The 16,005-nt window shown below is 41.5% G+C and overlaps 1 protein-coding gene across 1 annotated transcript; it reads left to right on the plus strand.

Moving 5' to 3' along the window:
• The first annotated feature begins 413 nt into the window (after positions 1-413).
• On the plus strand, positions 414-14,097 carry LOC135484944 (uncharacterized). Its single transcript, XM_064766654.1, has 2 exons — positions 414-489; positions 11,045-14,097. Exon 2 carries the CDS (start codon positions 11,057-11,059, stop codon positions 12,599-12,601), a length of 1,545 nt encoding a protein of 514 aa, XP_064622724.1. The 5' UTR covers positions 414-489; positions 11,045-11,056; the 3' UTR covers positions 12,602-14,097.
• The last annotated feature ends 1,908 nt before the right edge of the window (positions 14,098-16,005 follow it).

Consider the following 16,005-nt stretch of genomic DNA (forward strand, 5'->3'; position numbering starts at 1 on the left):
AAAGAGTGGAAATATCAATGTCTGTCCAATTTGTCGATTATCAAAAAATTTCCGTGGTCAACTACCAGTTTACTTTTCACCATTTACTTGCCCGATTGTCCGGGATTTCATATCAACATTTCAGATTCACAACCCCACGCAGTATTTGATGAGTCGCGGTCAAACATTGACAATTGAACTGCTAAAAGGCTTAAAAAATCAATGGTGGTCTTGCCTCAGATCCGAGGTTTTGATTAATCAATTCATGGTGCACCACAATTCCTATTTATGCCGTGGCATAATTCTGAATTCTGTCCACTCGCGCCAGCCATACGCGAGCGGGTAATTGCTTGTAGATTATATTTCAAATTATCATGATGATTGATGTCAGGTGTTGATGTCATTTCTACACATATATAAATTTGGATGGACATTTCTGCTTTATACCTTGAGCTTTGTGCTAACCGCTCTAAATCGACTTAGCAATTTACAAAACCGTTTCATTCTTTGGTAAGTTATATTATATCATTGGAAGCAGGTATTTGAATTCATTCGTGTACATTCTGACATACATTCATACGAAGAATATACTATGCAGAGACTACTCAGCCATTGTCTTTTAGGCCTGTTACACATAATATAGGCCTTTTGTACAGGCGCCCTGAAGCCGGAAAATAGAGTCGAGACAGTCGCGTCGCAACTGAAGAGCTGGCGTCCGAGCAGATGGTATTCCCATATATTTCCCTTTCTTATAATGTCATTTGCCCGATGATCGTATCATTGTTTAGTCTTTGTGCGTTGAGATGGTCAATGAATTTCTAGCGCGCGAATTTCTTTCCCGCTCCACGAAGCCAGCGGAATTCTGAAATGTCATTTCGACCTTGATCAACTCGTCAACAGGGTCACTTAGGTTAATGAAGGCATTATTATTTTACCGAGATTTTGGGTGCTGTGAAGCCTTGCTAATTACACTTTTTCTTTCCCCCTTTTACGTATTGTTTGAAGCCACGTTGGGAAAAGATTTCGAGTGAACGCATGACTGCATTTTTGTGTCTTCAAACAATAACAAGTAACATCATACGCCACAGAGGTTGTTTGGGGCTCTACCCGATTTTCCTAGCAACACAGAAAATCTATATCTACAGCAAGACGTCACAGTGTAGATCCATGGCTCCAGGCAGCGCCTTACTAGTGCATCGGTCCACATAGAGAGGATCGACGCATGGAGGGCTAACTCGGGTCAAATCGGAGTCAACATCGGAAAAGTGTGATAATTCAGTCACATTTTGAATTTTTCCTTTTTTGTGCAATTTGCTATTGATGGGAACTACTTATGTAGAATAGGAGGTGACTGGGCAGGCGACAGCTGGGTAATATTGCCCTTAATAGTACAAATTGTCCTTTCAGGATTTTTCGCAAGGTGATCGAAACAGCAGACGATAGTTTCAGGCGGGCGCCGAAAAGCCCCTTCGCCAAATCTTTGAACATTTAGAAGGCCGTATGGAACCACCCCCCCCCCCCCTATGGCCAGGTTGTCGAAATTCAAAATTATTTTTTTACCAAACAATTTATTTATATCTGTAGACTTGCCATAGCAAATATTTTTTCAATACCTCTCCAAATATGTACTTGAGAGTAAAAAACATGCCCTCGTCTAATTGATAGGCCTCGACCCTCCAACCTATGAATATTCATTAGTGGTCTTGTCTCATTTGAGACAAGACCACAGTTGATTTTTTAAGCCTTTTAGCAGTTAAATTGTCAATGTTTGACCGCGACGCATCAAAGAACGCGTGGTGTTGTGAATCTGAAATTTAGATTATGTTATTCCGGACAGTCGGGCAAGTAAATGGTGAAAAATAAAATGGTGATTGACCACAGAAATTTTTTTTTAATCGACAAATTAGACAGACTTTGATATTTCCACTCTTTTCAGCCAACTGGCAGAAAAAACTCAAAACACGCCCCCTATTACCCAATTAGCAAAATTCGAAATTAATTTTTTCATCAAATAATTTCTTTATATCTGTAGACTTGCCACAACAAATACTTTTTCAATACCTCTCCAAATATGTACTTGAGAGTAAAAAACATGCACTCGTCTAATAGATAGGCCTGGACCCTCCAACCTATGAATATTCATTTGTGGTCTTGTCTCAATGAAGGTACATTTCAGGGGTTATAACATTTTGAGAATTTTTTCAAACTAATGTACATGACATCCCACAACTCTCCAACAAAGGAAAGTCATATCTGGACATTTTTGGAGAAATGAGAGACATTTCAAAGAGTGGTACAACTGTGCCAAAGCGACGAAAGAGGACAAAATCGACAAAAAGTCATGGTTTTGCACCCAACAGCACCAAATTCAAAGACCTGCCCTGGCCAGAATAAGCAAGCTATGGAGCTGAAACTTTAGGATGTGATTTAGGAATATCTTTGCTGCTTAGGGCACAACTTTCAGAATCAAGGCCTAAGTAGTTTCAAAGAAATTACAAAATGAATGGCAACACAACAAGACTTGTAAAAATGAAACCGAACTTAGACCGGGGTTAGGTTGACTCTTATTTGGGTCAAATTAAGTTTTTTTCTCATTGTTTTAGCTTGTTTTGACCTTAAATCATCAGCAATACAATATTCTAAATGAATTAGAGTGATTTGAGCACATTCAAATTTTTCACTATATTGACCCAAAATGTAGTGTAAATAGAGACAAGACCACAATTGATTTTTTAAGCCTTTTAGCAGTTAAATTGTCAATGTTTGACCGCGACGCATCAAAGAACGCGTGGTGTTGTAAATCTGAAATTTAGATTATGTTATTCCGGACAGTCGGGCAAGTAAATGGTGAAAAATAAAATGGTGATTGACCACGGAAATTTTTTTTAATCGACAAATTAGACAGACTTTGATATTTCCACTCTTTTCAGCCAACTGGCAGAAAAAACTCAAAACACGCCCCCTATTACCCAATTAGCAAAATTCGAAATTAATTTTTTCATCAAATAATTTCTTTATATCTGTAGACTTGCCACAACAAATATTTTTTCAATACCTCTCCAAATATGTACTTGAGAGTAAAAAACATGCACTCGTCTAATTGATAGGCCTCGACCCTCCAACCTATGAATATTCATTAGTGGTCTTGTCTCATTTGAGACAAGACCACAATTGATTTTTTAAGCCTTTTAGCAGTTAAATTGTCAATGTTTGACCGCGACGCATCAAAGAACGCGTGGTGTTGTGAATCTGAAATTTAGATTATGTTATTCCGGACAGTCGGGCAAGTAAATGGTGAAAAATTAAATGGTGATTGACCACGGAAATTTTTTGATAATCGACATATTAGACAGACTTTGATATTTCCACTCTTTTCAGCCAACTGGCAGAAAAACCTCAAAACACGCCCCCTATTACCCAATTAACAAAATTCGAAATTAATTTTTTCATCAAATAATTTCTTTATATCTGTAGACTTGCCACAACAAATATTTTTTCAATACCTCTCCAAATATGTACTTGAGAGTTAAAAACTGTTCTGGCGATCAACGAATTGACAAGATGACGATAAGAACTATGCCAGAGGTTAATTACTTTATGAAGAGGACTCTATATCTATATGGTACAAGCTATCATAAGATACCTACAATTCACTACAGCTGTAAATGCTTCAGCCTAGAGCCAGCGGCTCCGTACTAGTTTTACACACGATTGCGGTGTCTCTTCTCCGGCATCTACAACAGGCTATCCTCCGTCTCGTGTTCGATTGCAGACTTTGGTATTCCAGCCCGGAACGTCAGTAGAAGGGCGTAGTAGATTATACATATATATCAAATTATCTTCCCACCAAGGGGAATATATCAATACAAGTTTTTTCCGCTAAGGGATATATACTAAAATGCTTCTCACAACTCAAAGCGTGCTACAACACAAACAGTCTGTAACATTGACTCAGGCTGACTGAAGCAACCTGACCGCTAGCTAGGACTATATAAATGACTTCGACTCAACCGGTTCTGCCCAGATGGCAACAGACTAGTCCTAACTAGCCGGCAGGTCGTAACAATAAACTAGCCAGTAAATTAAGAATACTATACCGCCACGGGTATTCTATAAACGGGGAGGGACGTCAACAGCAAGGCCTCGTCCTTCTCGATCTCTGCAGGGCGGATTCGTCCAAATCGTCAACACGGCTTCTGGCGTAAGCGGAGAGACAGTGATGGAATCACACCCACTGGCTTCTAACAATATAACTATCAAACAGTCACCTGAAGTCAACATACACAGATTAAAACCGTGGGTTAACACAACATCTTTTTAGTCCCAAAATACAACTGGGTTTTATATAATGGTTTTCCAGAAATCCGTTCGCACGGTCTATAATTTTTAAAGTCTATATAACAGGTTCGAGTATGTCCAATAACACCAATGGACTAAAATACTAAACGATAACGATTCATTCTAACCGAGAATCAACAACATTACAGCCCATTCATCGAAAATAGGCCTAAAAGAGTGGAGTGGAAAGTTGCTCAGGTCGACCTGATCTACGCGAGCCTATTCGAAGCACCTGGTCCGCAAAGACCAGAATGCACCTTCAAACATTAATACACCCCCCTTTTAGACCCCTTCTCAAACTATAGAAAACCATGTCAATTAAATGCACAGATAGCTATACATTAGCGAGAGGAAGACACAAACTGGTGATACGTTTACAAACACAGCACGATACACACGGTCAGTGCATCGGCCGTATACAAATGTACGTAAAGCGTGAAAGGCTTCACACCGGTAAAATTATGGCATTTTCCATTCTATCGGTAAAGTACGGCGTGAATCAATCATAAAAACGTTACCACCATTTCAACGCTGCTTCAACCATTTCAACCATCTCGCTACGAACTTCTGGGCGTTGTCTTCTATAGAATAGTACAGAACCGGCGGCGATCCTCACTCAATCGCGGACGGAGTCGAAGTGCTGTCTTGAACACACGTGCCCATGGGTGTTACCTAAGTCTCGCCAACATCTCGCAAAATCTCGGTAAACAATTTTTTGGCGCGGAAATAATAATACAATAACGGGGTCAAACCGGGTCAAGGGAGAAGTCAGCTGATCGCAATAACAAACGATCACTGATCGTCACAACAAAAACATGCACTCGTCTAATTGATAGGCCTCGACCCTCCAACCTATGAATATTCATTAGTGGTCTTGTCTCATTTGAAACAAGACCACAATTGATTTTTTAAGCCTTTTAGCAGTTAAATTGTCAATGTTTGACCGCGACGCATCAAAGAACGCGTGGTGTTGTGAATCTGAAATTTAGATTATGTTATTCCGGACAGTAGGGCAAGTAAATGGTGAAAAATTAAATGGTGATTGACCACGGAAATTTTTTTTAATCGACAAATTAGACAGACTTTGATATTTCCACTCTTTTCAGCCAACTGGCAGAAAAAACTCAAAACACGCCCCCTATTACCCAATTAGCAAAATTCGAAATTAATTTTTTCATCAAATAATTTCTTTATATCTGTAGACTTGCCACAACAAATATTTTTTCAATACCTCTCCAAATATGTACTTGAGAGTTAAAAACTGTTCTGGCGATCAACGAATTGACAAGATGACGATAAGAACTATGCCAGAGGTTAATTACTTTATGAAGAGGACTCTATATCTATATGGTACAAGCTATCATAAGATACCTACAATTCACTACAGCTGTAAATGCTTCAGCCTAGAGCCAGCGGCTCCGTACTAGTTTTACACACGATTGCGGTGTCTCTTCTCCGGCATCTACAACAGGCTATCCTCCGTCTCGTGTTCGATTGCAGACTTCGGTATTCCAGCCCGGAACGTCAGTAGAAGGGCGTAGTAGATTATACATATATATCAAATTATCTTCCCACCAAGGGGAATATATCAATACAAGTTTTTTCCGCTAAGGGATATATACTAAAATGCTTCTCACAACTCAAAGCGTGCTACAACACAAACAGTCTGTAACATTGACTCAGGCTGACTGAAGCAACCTGACCGCTAGCTAGGACTATATAAATGACTTCGACTCAACCGGTTCTGCCCAGATGGCAACAGACTAGTCCTAACTAGCCGGCAGGTCGTAACAATAAACTAGCCAGTAAATTAAGAATACTATACCGCCACGGGTATTCTATAAACGGGGAGGGACGTCAACAGCAAGGCCTCGTCCTTCTCGATCTCTGCAGGGCGGATTCGTCCAAATCGTCAACACGGCTTCTGGCGTAAGCGGAGAGACAGTGATGGAATCACACCCACTGGCTTCTAACAATATAACTATCAAACAGTCACCTGAAGTCAACATACACAGATTAAAACCGTGGGTTAACACAACATCTTTTTAGTCCCAAAATACAACTGGGTTTTATATAATGGTTTTCCAGAAATCCGTTCGCACGGTCTATAATTTTTAAAGTCTATATAACAGGTTCGAGTATGTCCAATAACACCAATGGACTAAAATACTAAACGATAACGATTCATTCTAACCGAGAATCAACAACATTACAGCCCATTCATCGAAAATAGGCCTAAAAGAGTGGAGTGGAAAGTTGCTCAGGTCGACCTGATCTACGCGAGCCTATTCGAAGCACCTGGTCCGCAAAGACCAGAATGCACCTTCAAACATTAATACACCCCCCTTTTAGACCCCTTCTCAAACTATAGAAAACCATGTCAATTAAATGCACAGATAGCTATACATTAGCGAGAGGAAGACACAAACTGGTGATACGTTTACAAACACAGCACGATACACACGGTCAGTGCATCGGCCGTATACAAATGTACGTAAAGCGTGAAAGGCTTCACACCGGTAAAATTATGGCATTTTCCATTCTATCGGTAAAGTACGGCGTGAATCAATCATAAAAACGTTACCACCATTTCAACGCTGCTTCAACCATTTCAACCATCTCGCTACGAACTTCTGGGCGTTGTCTTCTATAGAATAGTACAGAACCGGCGGCGATCCTCACTCAATCGCGGACGGAGTCGAAGTGCTGTCTTGAACACACGTGCCCATGGGTGTTACCTAAGTCTCGCCAACATCTCGCAAAATCTCGGTAAACAATTTTTTGGCGCGGAAATAATAATACAATAACGGGGTCAAACCGGGTCAAGGGAGAAGTCAGCTGATCGCAATAACAAACGATCACTGATCGTCACAACAAAAACATGCACTCGTCTAATTGATAGGCCTCGACCCTCCAACCTATGAATATTCATTAGTGGTCTTGTCTCATTTGAGACAAGACCACAATTGATTTTTTAAGCCTTTTAGCAGTTAAATTGTCAATGTTTGACCGCGACGCATCAAAGAACGCGTGGTGTTGTGAATCTGAAATTTAGATTATGTTATTCCGGACAGTAGGGCAAGTAAATGGTGAAAAATAAAATGGTGATTGACCACGGAAATTTTTTTTAATCGACAAATTAGACAGACTTTGATATTTCCACTCTTTTCAGCCAACTGGCAGAAAAAACTCAAAACACGCCCCCTATTACCCAATTAGCAAAATTCGAAATTAATCTTTTCATCAAATAATTTCTTTATATCTGTAGACTTGCCACAACAAATATTTTTTCAATACCTCTCCAAATATGTACTTGAGAGTAAAAAACATGCACTCGTCTAATAGATAGGCCTGGCCTCCAACCTATGAATATTCATTAGTGGTCTTGTCTCATTTTTCCTTCAGAGATGGGCGCCGCCATCTTGCATGCTGGCGTCAGTGACGTCGATTTTGATTGGTGGATGATGCGCGCATGGAAGTGACCATTTGAACAGGACATCTGATTGGTTGATCGCGGAAGTGGGAGGTGGCTCGGCAATTTTCGTGACGAAGAGATTACTTGGAGCTCTCCAGTTGATGTCATCTCCACAAAGTTGTTATTAATTCCAAAACCACCAAGATATTCGACGTATGACACCCTCAGTGACACTCTTACTTATGATCCACACCTACGAAGCCAAAAGTTGCAAGAATTCGACGCATTTCCGAGGCCCAATTTTGAAACAAAAATCGCCTCCTATTCAGCGGCCACAACGCGCATTATAGTATCGATGTTGTAAGACGCGTTTTGCTCTGTACACACTACGCAACATTTTTGCAACATTTGTTGCAACTGGAAATGTTGTAAAAATGTTGCTAATATTTTAGCCTTAAGATACAATCTATTGCAACAACACCCGAAAAAGCATAAGGTATGCCTACTATTAAGTAATATAAATGAGAATTATTCTTGTGCATAATCATGAACTGATCGAAACCAGATGGTCCCAGCTGTACTACCTCCCTTATTGAATATCCTTTAATACCCAAGTAGAATATTCCAATAAAAATCGCACCTGGACTCATCCCGGTAATTGCATGGTTATATTCATGTAAATGTGGTCTAATCCATAGTAATGCGTGAAACCTTCGTAATCTACAGATTGAAACAACTGAACATCTGGGGCCAATTCCATAAAAGCATTCTAACTTAGTATGTTACTAGGCCTTAGCAAGATTCCAAATGCTCAGTTGGTTGCTTGTTAGCAAGCAACTTAATTGTATTCCATAAAACCATTCTAAGAACCATTCTTACTAGTTGCTTGCTAAACATTGGCTGGAATGGTGTGTTCATTACGAAACCACAAAACCACATTGGTCAATTTCATTTCACAATGGGGAAAGGGTTCAATTCAGGACATGGCGTTAGGCCTAAGCATTTGGTGTGTATTCATAATAGGGCCTGTAGAGCAGACGCTTCAAAATGGCAACTGCAAAAGTTGTTCAAGCTGGAAAGAGGCAAAGGAAGCCTAACTACTCGGCCCAGGAAAACCTTTTTCCTGCTGAGTGCTACGAAGAGTTTAAGGATATCATAGACGCACCACACAGGGATGCCAATATCAACGCGTTCTGAAGCTGGTAAAGTTGTCACGTTTTCTGTTTATACATGAAGGTCCAAGTATCAAAAGCGCATCAGTGACATAGTTGAGAATTTTATCATTCCAACGATATGCAGTTTTATGAATATAATGTATCTCATGTCCCTAAAATCACACTTTATAATGATGGGCCGCTGTCAGAAATTGACCAGGCCCGTTTACAGGATATTCCAAGAAAATCCCTCCCTAACGAGACCTGATGTGGTCGCGATGTGAACAGATGACATCGCCGTCAACTAAAAAATTACGTCATACTTGACGTCTTTGCATCACGAGAGGGTTTTTTGTTAAAAACATGACAAAAATCACCTTTTAATTGTCATTTCTTAGATATTTATGGGGATGTGTGATATATGATGAATAGAAAACCGACTTTGTGACTGGTCCTTGTCACCAGCTCAGCACTCGGTGATTTTAAAGCTGGTAAAAAAATACCGATTACAAAAAGATCTGACACGAAATTTGAAAGACGTAAAACTATGTCAGAAAATAAGTTACACAACAAGAACATACCTTGGGAACTATACAGAAGGGATAGTGTAACATACGGCTTGCAATTCTATCATAAATGGTTCACACATCCTTATACATGTATACTAATAATACTCGGGTTTCGCACGCCAAACGTCCACTGCAGCAAGCCAGTGTTCAAGCCCACGACGGAAGTAAGTTTCTTGATTGATTGACCAGCAGCATCAATGGCAATAGTGGCTTGAAGACTAAAATTTCCCCCATTACCGGCCTAGAAATGTGCACTATGTAAAGATCTGGCTGGACGTTGGGAGTGAGAAACTGGAGTATTTGGAATGCTCGTATTATCTTAATTCATCCTAGTCGTGAGGTTTCATCAAAGTGCGCAACGAGCATTGTTCGTGGATCACTTAACAAGTTAATGTCCAGCTGTGCTTTGATTTACGTTTATCGTGTTGTGACACCCCATATATTGTTTAGTTTATGTTTTTTGACACCCTGTAGTAGTATAGTTGGCATAGGTGGCAGCACTGGTTGGGTGAGAGTGAACTTGCAAGATGGAGGACAGCTAGAATACATGGTTCAATTCAAGACGAGTTTAATTTGATGAGAAAAGTTGTTGATTTACACCAAGAGTTAAGAGTTTGATTTATTCATACAGTCCCAACAATACAACGTTGAATAAGGCCGTATTAGACCCTGTGTTTGGTATGGGTTGTGTGTTGTGTGCCTCGCTTGGTGAATGTTTGCATTAGGGTACCGATCTAGTAGGGAAGGATACTTGTGATGGTAACGTTTCGTGTAGGCGTGATTCTCTCTGACATCATTCTTGGGTTACCTGTTTCTGTTGCGGCCCCCGGCACTAGTCCGGGAGGAAAGTATTTTATATTCCATGGCTGCCTGAGAGACTTGGAAGCCCCTCGCTCAGTTTAGCTCTGACTTTACAGTCTCCTAGGTGCTATCTAGAGGGGCTTCAGTCTCTCAGGCCTATTCGCCCGTTGGTTAAATTTAGACGAACGTGTCTTGTAAAATTCACTTCGCGATGATTGAGTATTGGGAGAGTGTTGGGAGTGTATTGAGGAAAATAGTCAGTCATCTAAAGGTTTGGAGGGTACTACTCCTAGTACATAGGAAAGAGGGGAGTTGACGAATGCCATTTCTCCTCCCAATACTCTATCGTCAAAGTGAAATGGGAGATGTACAGTGTCACTTGGAAACCCCTAGGGTCACGAGTGACATTGCGCAGCGACTCGTCGATTCCTTCGATTATCCTCCGATTTCCGACATGCCTGGATCGACCCTTTGCAGGATGCTATCGACTGTACTGCATGTCAAGATCGAGGACCTCTGGAGGCTAACCTCACCAAAGGTTAGGTGTCTACTGACCATCTGGCGTCAAATATTCAGGACGGGTCTCCTTAAGACGCCAGTTCTTGGAGACAATAGTCCGCCTTCATCTTAAAGGTTGAATCCAAACAATTTAGTGAGTGCATGTTATTCGTGTTATCAGGCAGTATTAGGCTACGATCTTTTTGTGGTCTTTATCGTGGAACAAGCAGAAGATATTCAGTGTGAATCTTTTTACTAAGTTTTCAATTGAATTGTACATGTATTTTCAGGACCGCTGCAGAATGCTTCGTTTGATATCCACAGTCGTAGGCAGTTCCAAACCTCTCACAAGATGGGCTCCACTCGGGCTACAGGCTAACGCGAAACTGCCTGTTACACTTACTAGACCTCCCACTCGGCCCGTTCGCCTCTTCGCAAGCTTCATCGGCAATGATGACAATGTACGTTACAGCAGGTTGGAACCTAGAATTGAACGGAAACTAGGGGAATATGAAGATTTCTTCTTTGAAACGGGACGTGACAAGGGATGGGCCCAGATCATGATGTTAGTGTCGGTTCAATCGGAGAAGGAGTTGTCCTCAGAGAACATTAGTAGAGCCTTTGCGAACTTACAGAGACGACACGCAGCCCTGCGCATGGCTGTCATTTTGAAGGATGGAAAAAACCACTTCGCAGAAGTTCCCGATGCACCCGACTTGGAGATTCTCCAAACCAGTGATAGCAAAGCCATAATGGCCAGCGAAGAACAAACGGGGTTCGACTTCGGGCAGTTGCTTTGGAGATGCAAGATCCTGCAACCTGAAAAATCCGAACAAGGATTTCTCTACCCGTTCATCTTCGTCATACAAGCCTGTTTGACTGACGGTACCGCAATTCATAGCGGTCTGTACCCCAGTCTTCAGGACTATTTGGAAGCATCCTTTGAGCAGAAAGAAGACCTTGACATAGAAAGTCTGCCTCTCCTGCCTCCTCGCGAGCATCTTTTAGATCAGTTCGAATCTATCCTAGACCAGGAGGGAGCTGGACAAGGACAACATACTCAAATCGAAAATGAAATAAATCAAGCGGCCCTTGCGGCTAAATTCTGTGAGTTGCATAAGCCTAGTAACCCACAAAATTGTTCCGGAGTGGTCGATTTTGTTTTCGATCAGAAGCAAGTGTCACAACTTGAAAGGGCAGTGGCGCAGCAAAATGTATCAATGAATTCGGCCTGCGCTGCTGCCCATGCGATGGCTGTATACATGTTCTTGACGGATTTAGGGGCGGATTTAGGGACGATGTCTCTGCCATCCCAGTACGTTGTCGAGCTCAGGCGCTACGCGACACCAAGGTTCCACGCAACGCATTCTGGTGCCTACGTAGCCCTTGCTATAAACAACATAAAGCTCAATGCAGAAATGGTCGCAAGTGAAAACAGAAGTGGGGTACTCTGGAAGCTCGCTGCCTCAATCAAGAAAGAAACAAGGGAACGCTTAGCCGAAAACGAACCACTGTTAGAGGTTAAGGCGTTCCTAGGAGATTATAAACGGTTCCAGTCCGACCGGAACGCGTATTACCGCGAATGTGATCCATGCCCTGAACTGTTCTACACATCCAATTTAGGACATATACCCGTAAATTGCGGGCAGGGAAAAGTTACCATAAAAAAAATCCAGCTTTTGAAGGGCGCTAGGGAACCGGCGGCATTTGGTCACAACATCACGAGCCTTAACGGTCAGCTCCAGTGGGAGATCTCGTACAATAAGACGATTGTGAGCGATGAACTGGCGGAAACATACTTGTCACTGGTAAAGGGCGAATTTGAGCGATTCCTAATAGAACAGTAGTGCTGTTACCGATGTGATCGTGGAAACGGGTTCGATTTCAAGTTAATGTTATATACATGTTTATAACTGGTGGTAGTGGTTGGGGAAGCGCTGCATTGGGCCCAAGTTGTATTTCTGCTTCACGTTAGCCAAGTGGTGTCATATCGCGTGGTACGCCAGGCAAGTGTTTAGTTCATACAGGGTGTTAATTTTTTTTTACTTTTTGAAATCTTAATAACTTTTTTATCAATTATAGTATGCAGAAAGCAACTTCCGATATGGAAAGTAGAGGCTATAAGAATTTTTTTTTTGGGGGGGGGCGGGGGTATAATGCGCATTGTAGTGACAAGTCGGTGTTATGCAATGGACCTCTGAAAAAGATAGGCAATTTCTGAAACAGCAGGTAGATTTTCCACTGGCGACCCCCTAATACATTGCAAGACGGCATTCTGGAAAAGACGGCATGGGGGGCTGAGTTCAGCTTCTCCCTGAAGTTGGCCCTGTTCCGGACCATACGGAATTGTTGACATAATTACGGAGCAATTGGCCTGAAGTGCGATTATGTACCCCATATTCTCCAGAACACACTCTGAGTGTTAGAGTTGAATAGACTCCGGTTTAAAAAATGAAATCACTACAAAAATCCGTTGCTCAGCAGAATATGGCATCTTGTCACCGTGAATACCTTAGGGATTATGTCATTTGCCGTATTGCAAGACTTTTGAGTGATTGGTGACTTATGAAATATCTTCCCTTCATATTGCATGGCACTGTACATTTGTTGTTTACTGACGATCCTGCCCTGGTTGAATAAAATGACATGTAAATTGGATGGCTTGTTAGGCAATTACTATTGGACCGTTTCATGAAGGTGTTTTTCTAACAAAATTCTCAAAGCCTCTATTTTCCATATCCAACGGTGTGTCCCTATATCATTGTTCTAAAGTTTTAAAGTTAAAGGTCACCTGCAACACTTTCTAACTAAGGGAAAAAAGAATAGGGCATAAGATAACAAACACAGTGGTGAAAACCGCATAAATATCGAACTACCCATCTTCAAGTTATGGCAGGTAGAACATTCAAACATTCCAGGTGGTGCAGGAAGAACAAACTGATGATGTACATTGTGCTGTACTGAAATAAAGCTTTTATAGTTTCATGCCTATATTTTGAAATTGTACATTTAAACATGTTCATGAAAAGCTCATACCTGTGACAAGGTAATTAGAATATAAGCATGAAACTATCAAAACTCTTTTTTCAGTACAGCACAATCTACATCATTAATTTGTTCTTCCTGCACCACCGGGAATGTTTGCATTACATACTGCTATATCTTTAAGATGAGTAGTTTGATTTTTATGCGCTTGTGTTTCTTATGTTATCCCTATTATTTACCCCAAGTTTAAAATTTTAATAGAAGCGTTTCAGGTCACCTTTAAGATTTAAAAAAGTTAAAGTATTTTTTAACATCCTGCAGTTTAGTCTATTTATTTCCTGTATACATATTTATTTCTTGTATACATACATATACATAACTTATAAATACAGACATAAAAATAAAATCTCGGTTGCCGCAACAATAATTTGTCTCCCCTTCTTGCATATGGAACAATAGCGAGGATTTAGCACCATCCCCACTCCCACTGAAACACCGAGAGCGAAAAGTAGCCACCAAAATGGACGACCGCGATTTAAATGATTTTATGGATGGTTTCCACTCCTGGAAAACCATCACACGTGGCGAATGGAATCAGCATCTTTAATCTATTTTGCTCTAATATCATGAATATTGAAGTCGTATTCCTATTCGTAAGAAATTGGCACGGATAGGAAAACTTCTTCGATATTTGCGGTTTATGCGCGCAATCGATATAAGACGCCAAATCCTCTTCGCATTATGACAGTGTTTTGTGGGAAATGTTCCCTTTAAGGATTGGCCGGTCGTGCTTGCCCTGGTCTGAAACTGACCAAACCACGATCAGGAATGGAACTTACAATGGTAACCATGGCCTATCCTGAATGGGCTTAAGCCCGCAGCATACTAGCCGCCAACTTTGGCGACAAGAATCGTTTAGCTGACGCCTCTCGACGCCGAAGTTGGCGGCAGTGGATCCCGGTCAGAGCACACCTGCCCAGAATCGGCGACCAGTAGCGTCTTTTCCGCCACTTTAGGCTGCCATTTTGAAATCATGTGACATCAAGACGCATACTGATTGGCCATAGCCTCGCCGCCGACGCCAATTCAGGCGGCAATCCGTAGCACACCTGACCTCTTCTTGCATTCAAACGCGGCGACAATCGTCAAAAATCAAACATGTTAGATATTTGGCGTTTAGTTGCGGCAAGTGGCGTTTAGTTGCGGCAAGTTGCGGCAAGTGGCGGCAAGTGGCGGCAAGTGGCGGCAAGTGGCGGCAAGTGGCGGCAAGTGGCGGCAAGTGGCGTTCGCCGACGCCGTTCGTAGCAGACTAGGGATTATTCAGGCGTTCAGGACTCTTGCGGCAAAAAACGCCTGTGAACGCCGAAGTTGGCGGCTAGTGTGCTACGGGCTTTAGAGTGGTTGAGTTAGGCCTATGTTAGTTAGACACTTGTATAATAGAATGAGTATGTAGGATTTTTAGAAGATATAGCTAGCGCACAAGAGCCAAGACAACCTTCGAGAGAGGACAAGAACTACTGCTTGTGGAGAAGCCAGGAATACCTTGCTGGACTGTATGGAGTGAGAAAATACACTACGCCCGCCGCACGCCATTCTTACAGTTTCATCAATGGGACAGCGTCCATCAAATAATTTAAATCACAAGTATCAAGTACAAGGTGGCTACTATTCCCTCTCGGATTTTCAGTCGGAGTTGGAGTCGGAATTGTGATAATCCTCGCTAATAAAAGCTGACGAGTCAAACTCCAGAACACCATTAAAACAATCATGCATAAAAACCAAGTCATTGATTTTCCAACGATATTAGAGAGGTGACAGGGATAAGATATATGCAATATATTTACATAAGGTATATCGGGGCCAAGAATTCACGTGACTCTCCTTTGTACTTGCTAATTGAGTCAAGGTCGCGTCTGTTATGTGTGTCAAAAATTATTGCACCATGTTCCAGGCGACTTTGCACAAGCGATTGATAAAGCATTTAATACAAATTAACATTGGCATTACGTCCACAAACTCGGAGAATCATACCCCAAACAATGGGCCATATGAATAAAAACTAGCATTTGCTTTCTCTACCGATTTTGAAGCATTTGCTACGTAGCTAATGCTCGGAAATGTAAGATATTGCCACAAGTCAAAGCAAACACTTTCTAGTAACTAGAGTTTGGTTCGAAAGGGAGCAAATGCTTGTCTTCATATGAATAAAGTGTAGCGTAGGCTTTTAACTCGATAGGAAATGCTTCGATTTTTGAAGGTTGCTCCG

This window comes from Lineus longissimus, chromosome 3 (assembly GCF_910592395.1).
Source record: "Lineus longissimus chromosome 3, tnLinLong1.2, whole genome shotgun sequence".
Classification (NCBI taxonomy): domain Eukaryota; kingdom Metazoa; phylum Nemertea; class Pilidiophora; order Heteronemertea; family Lineidae; genus Lineus; species Lineus longissimus.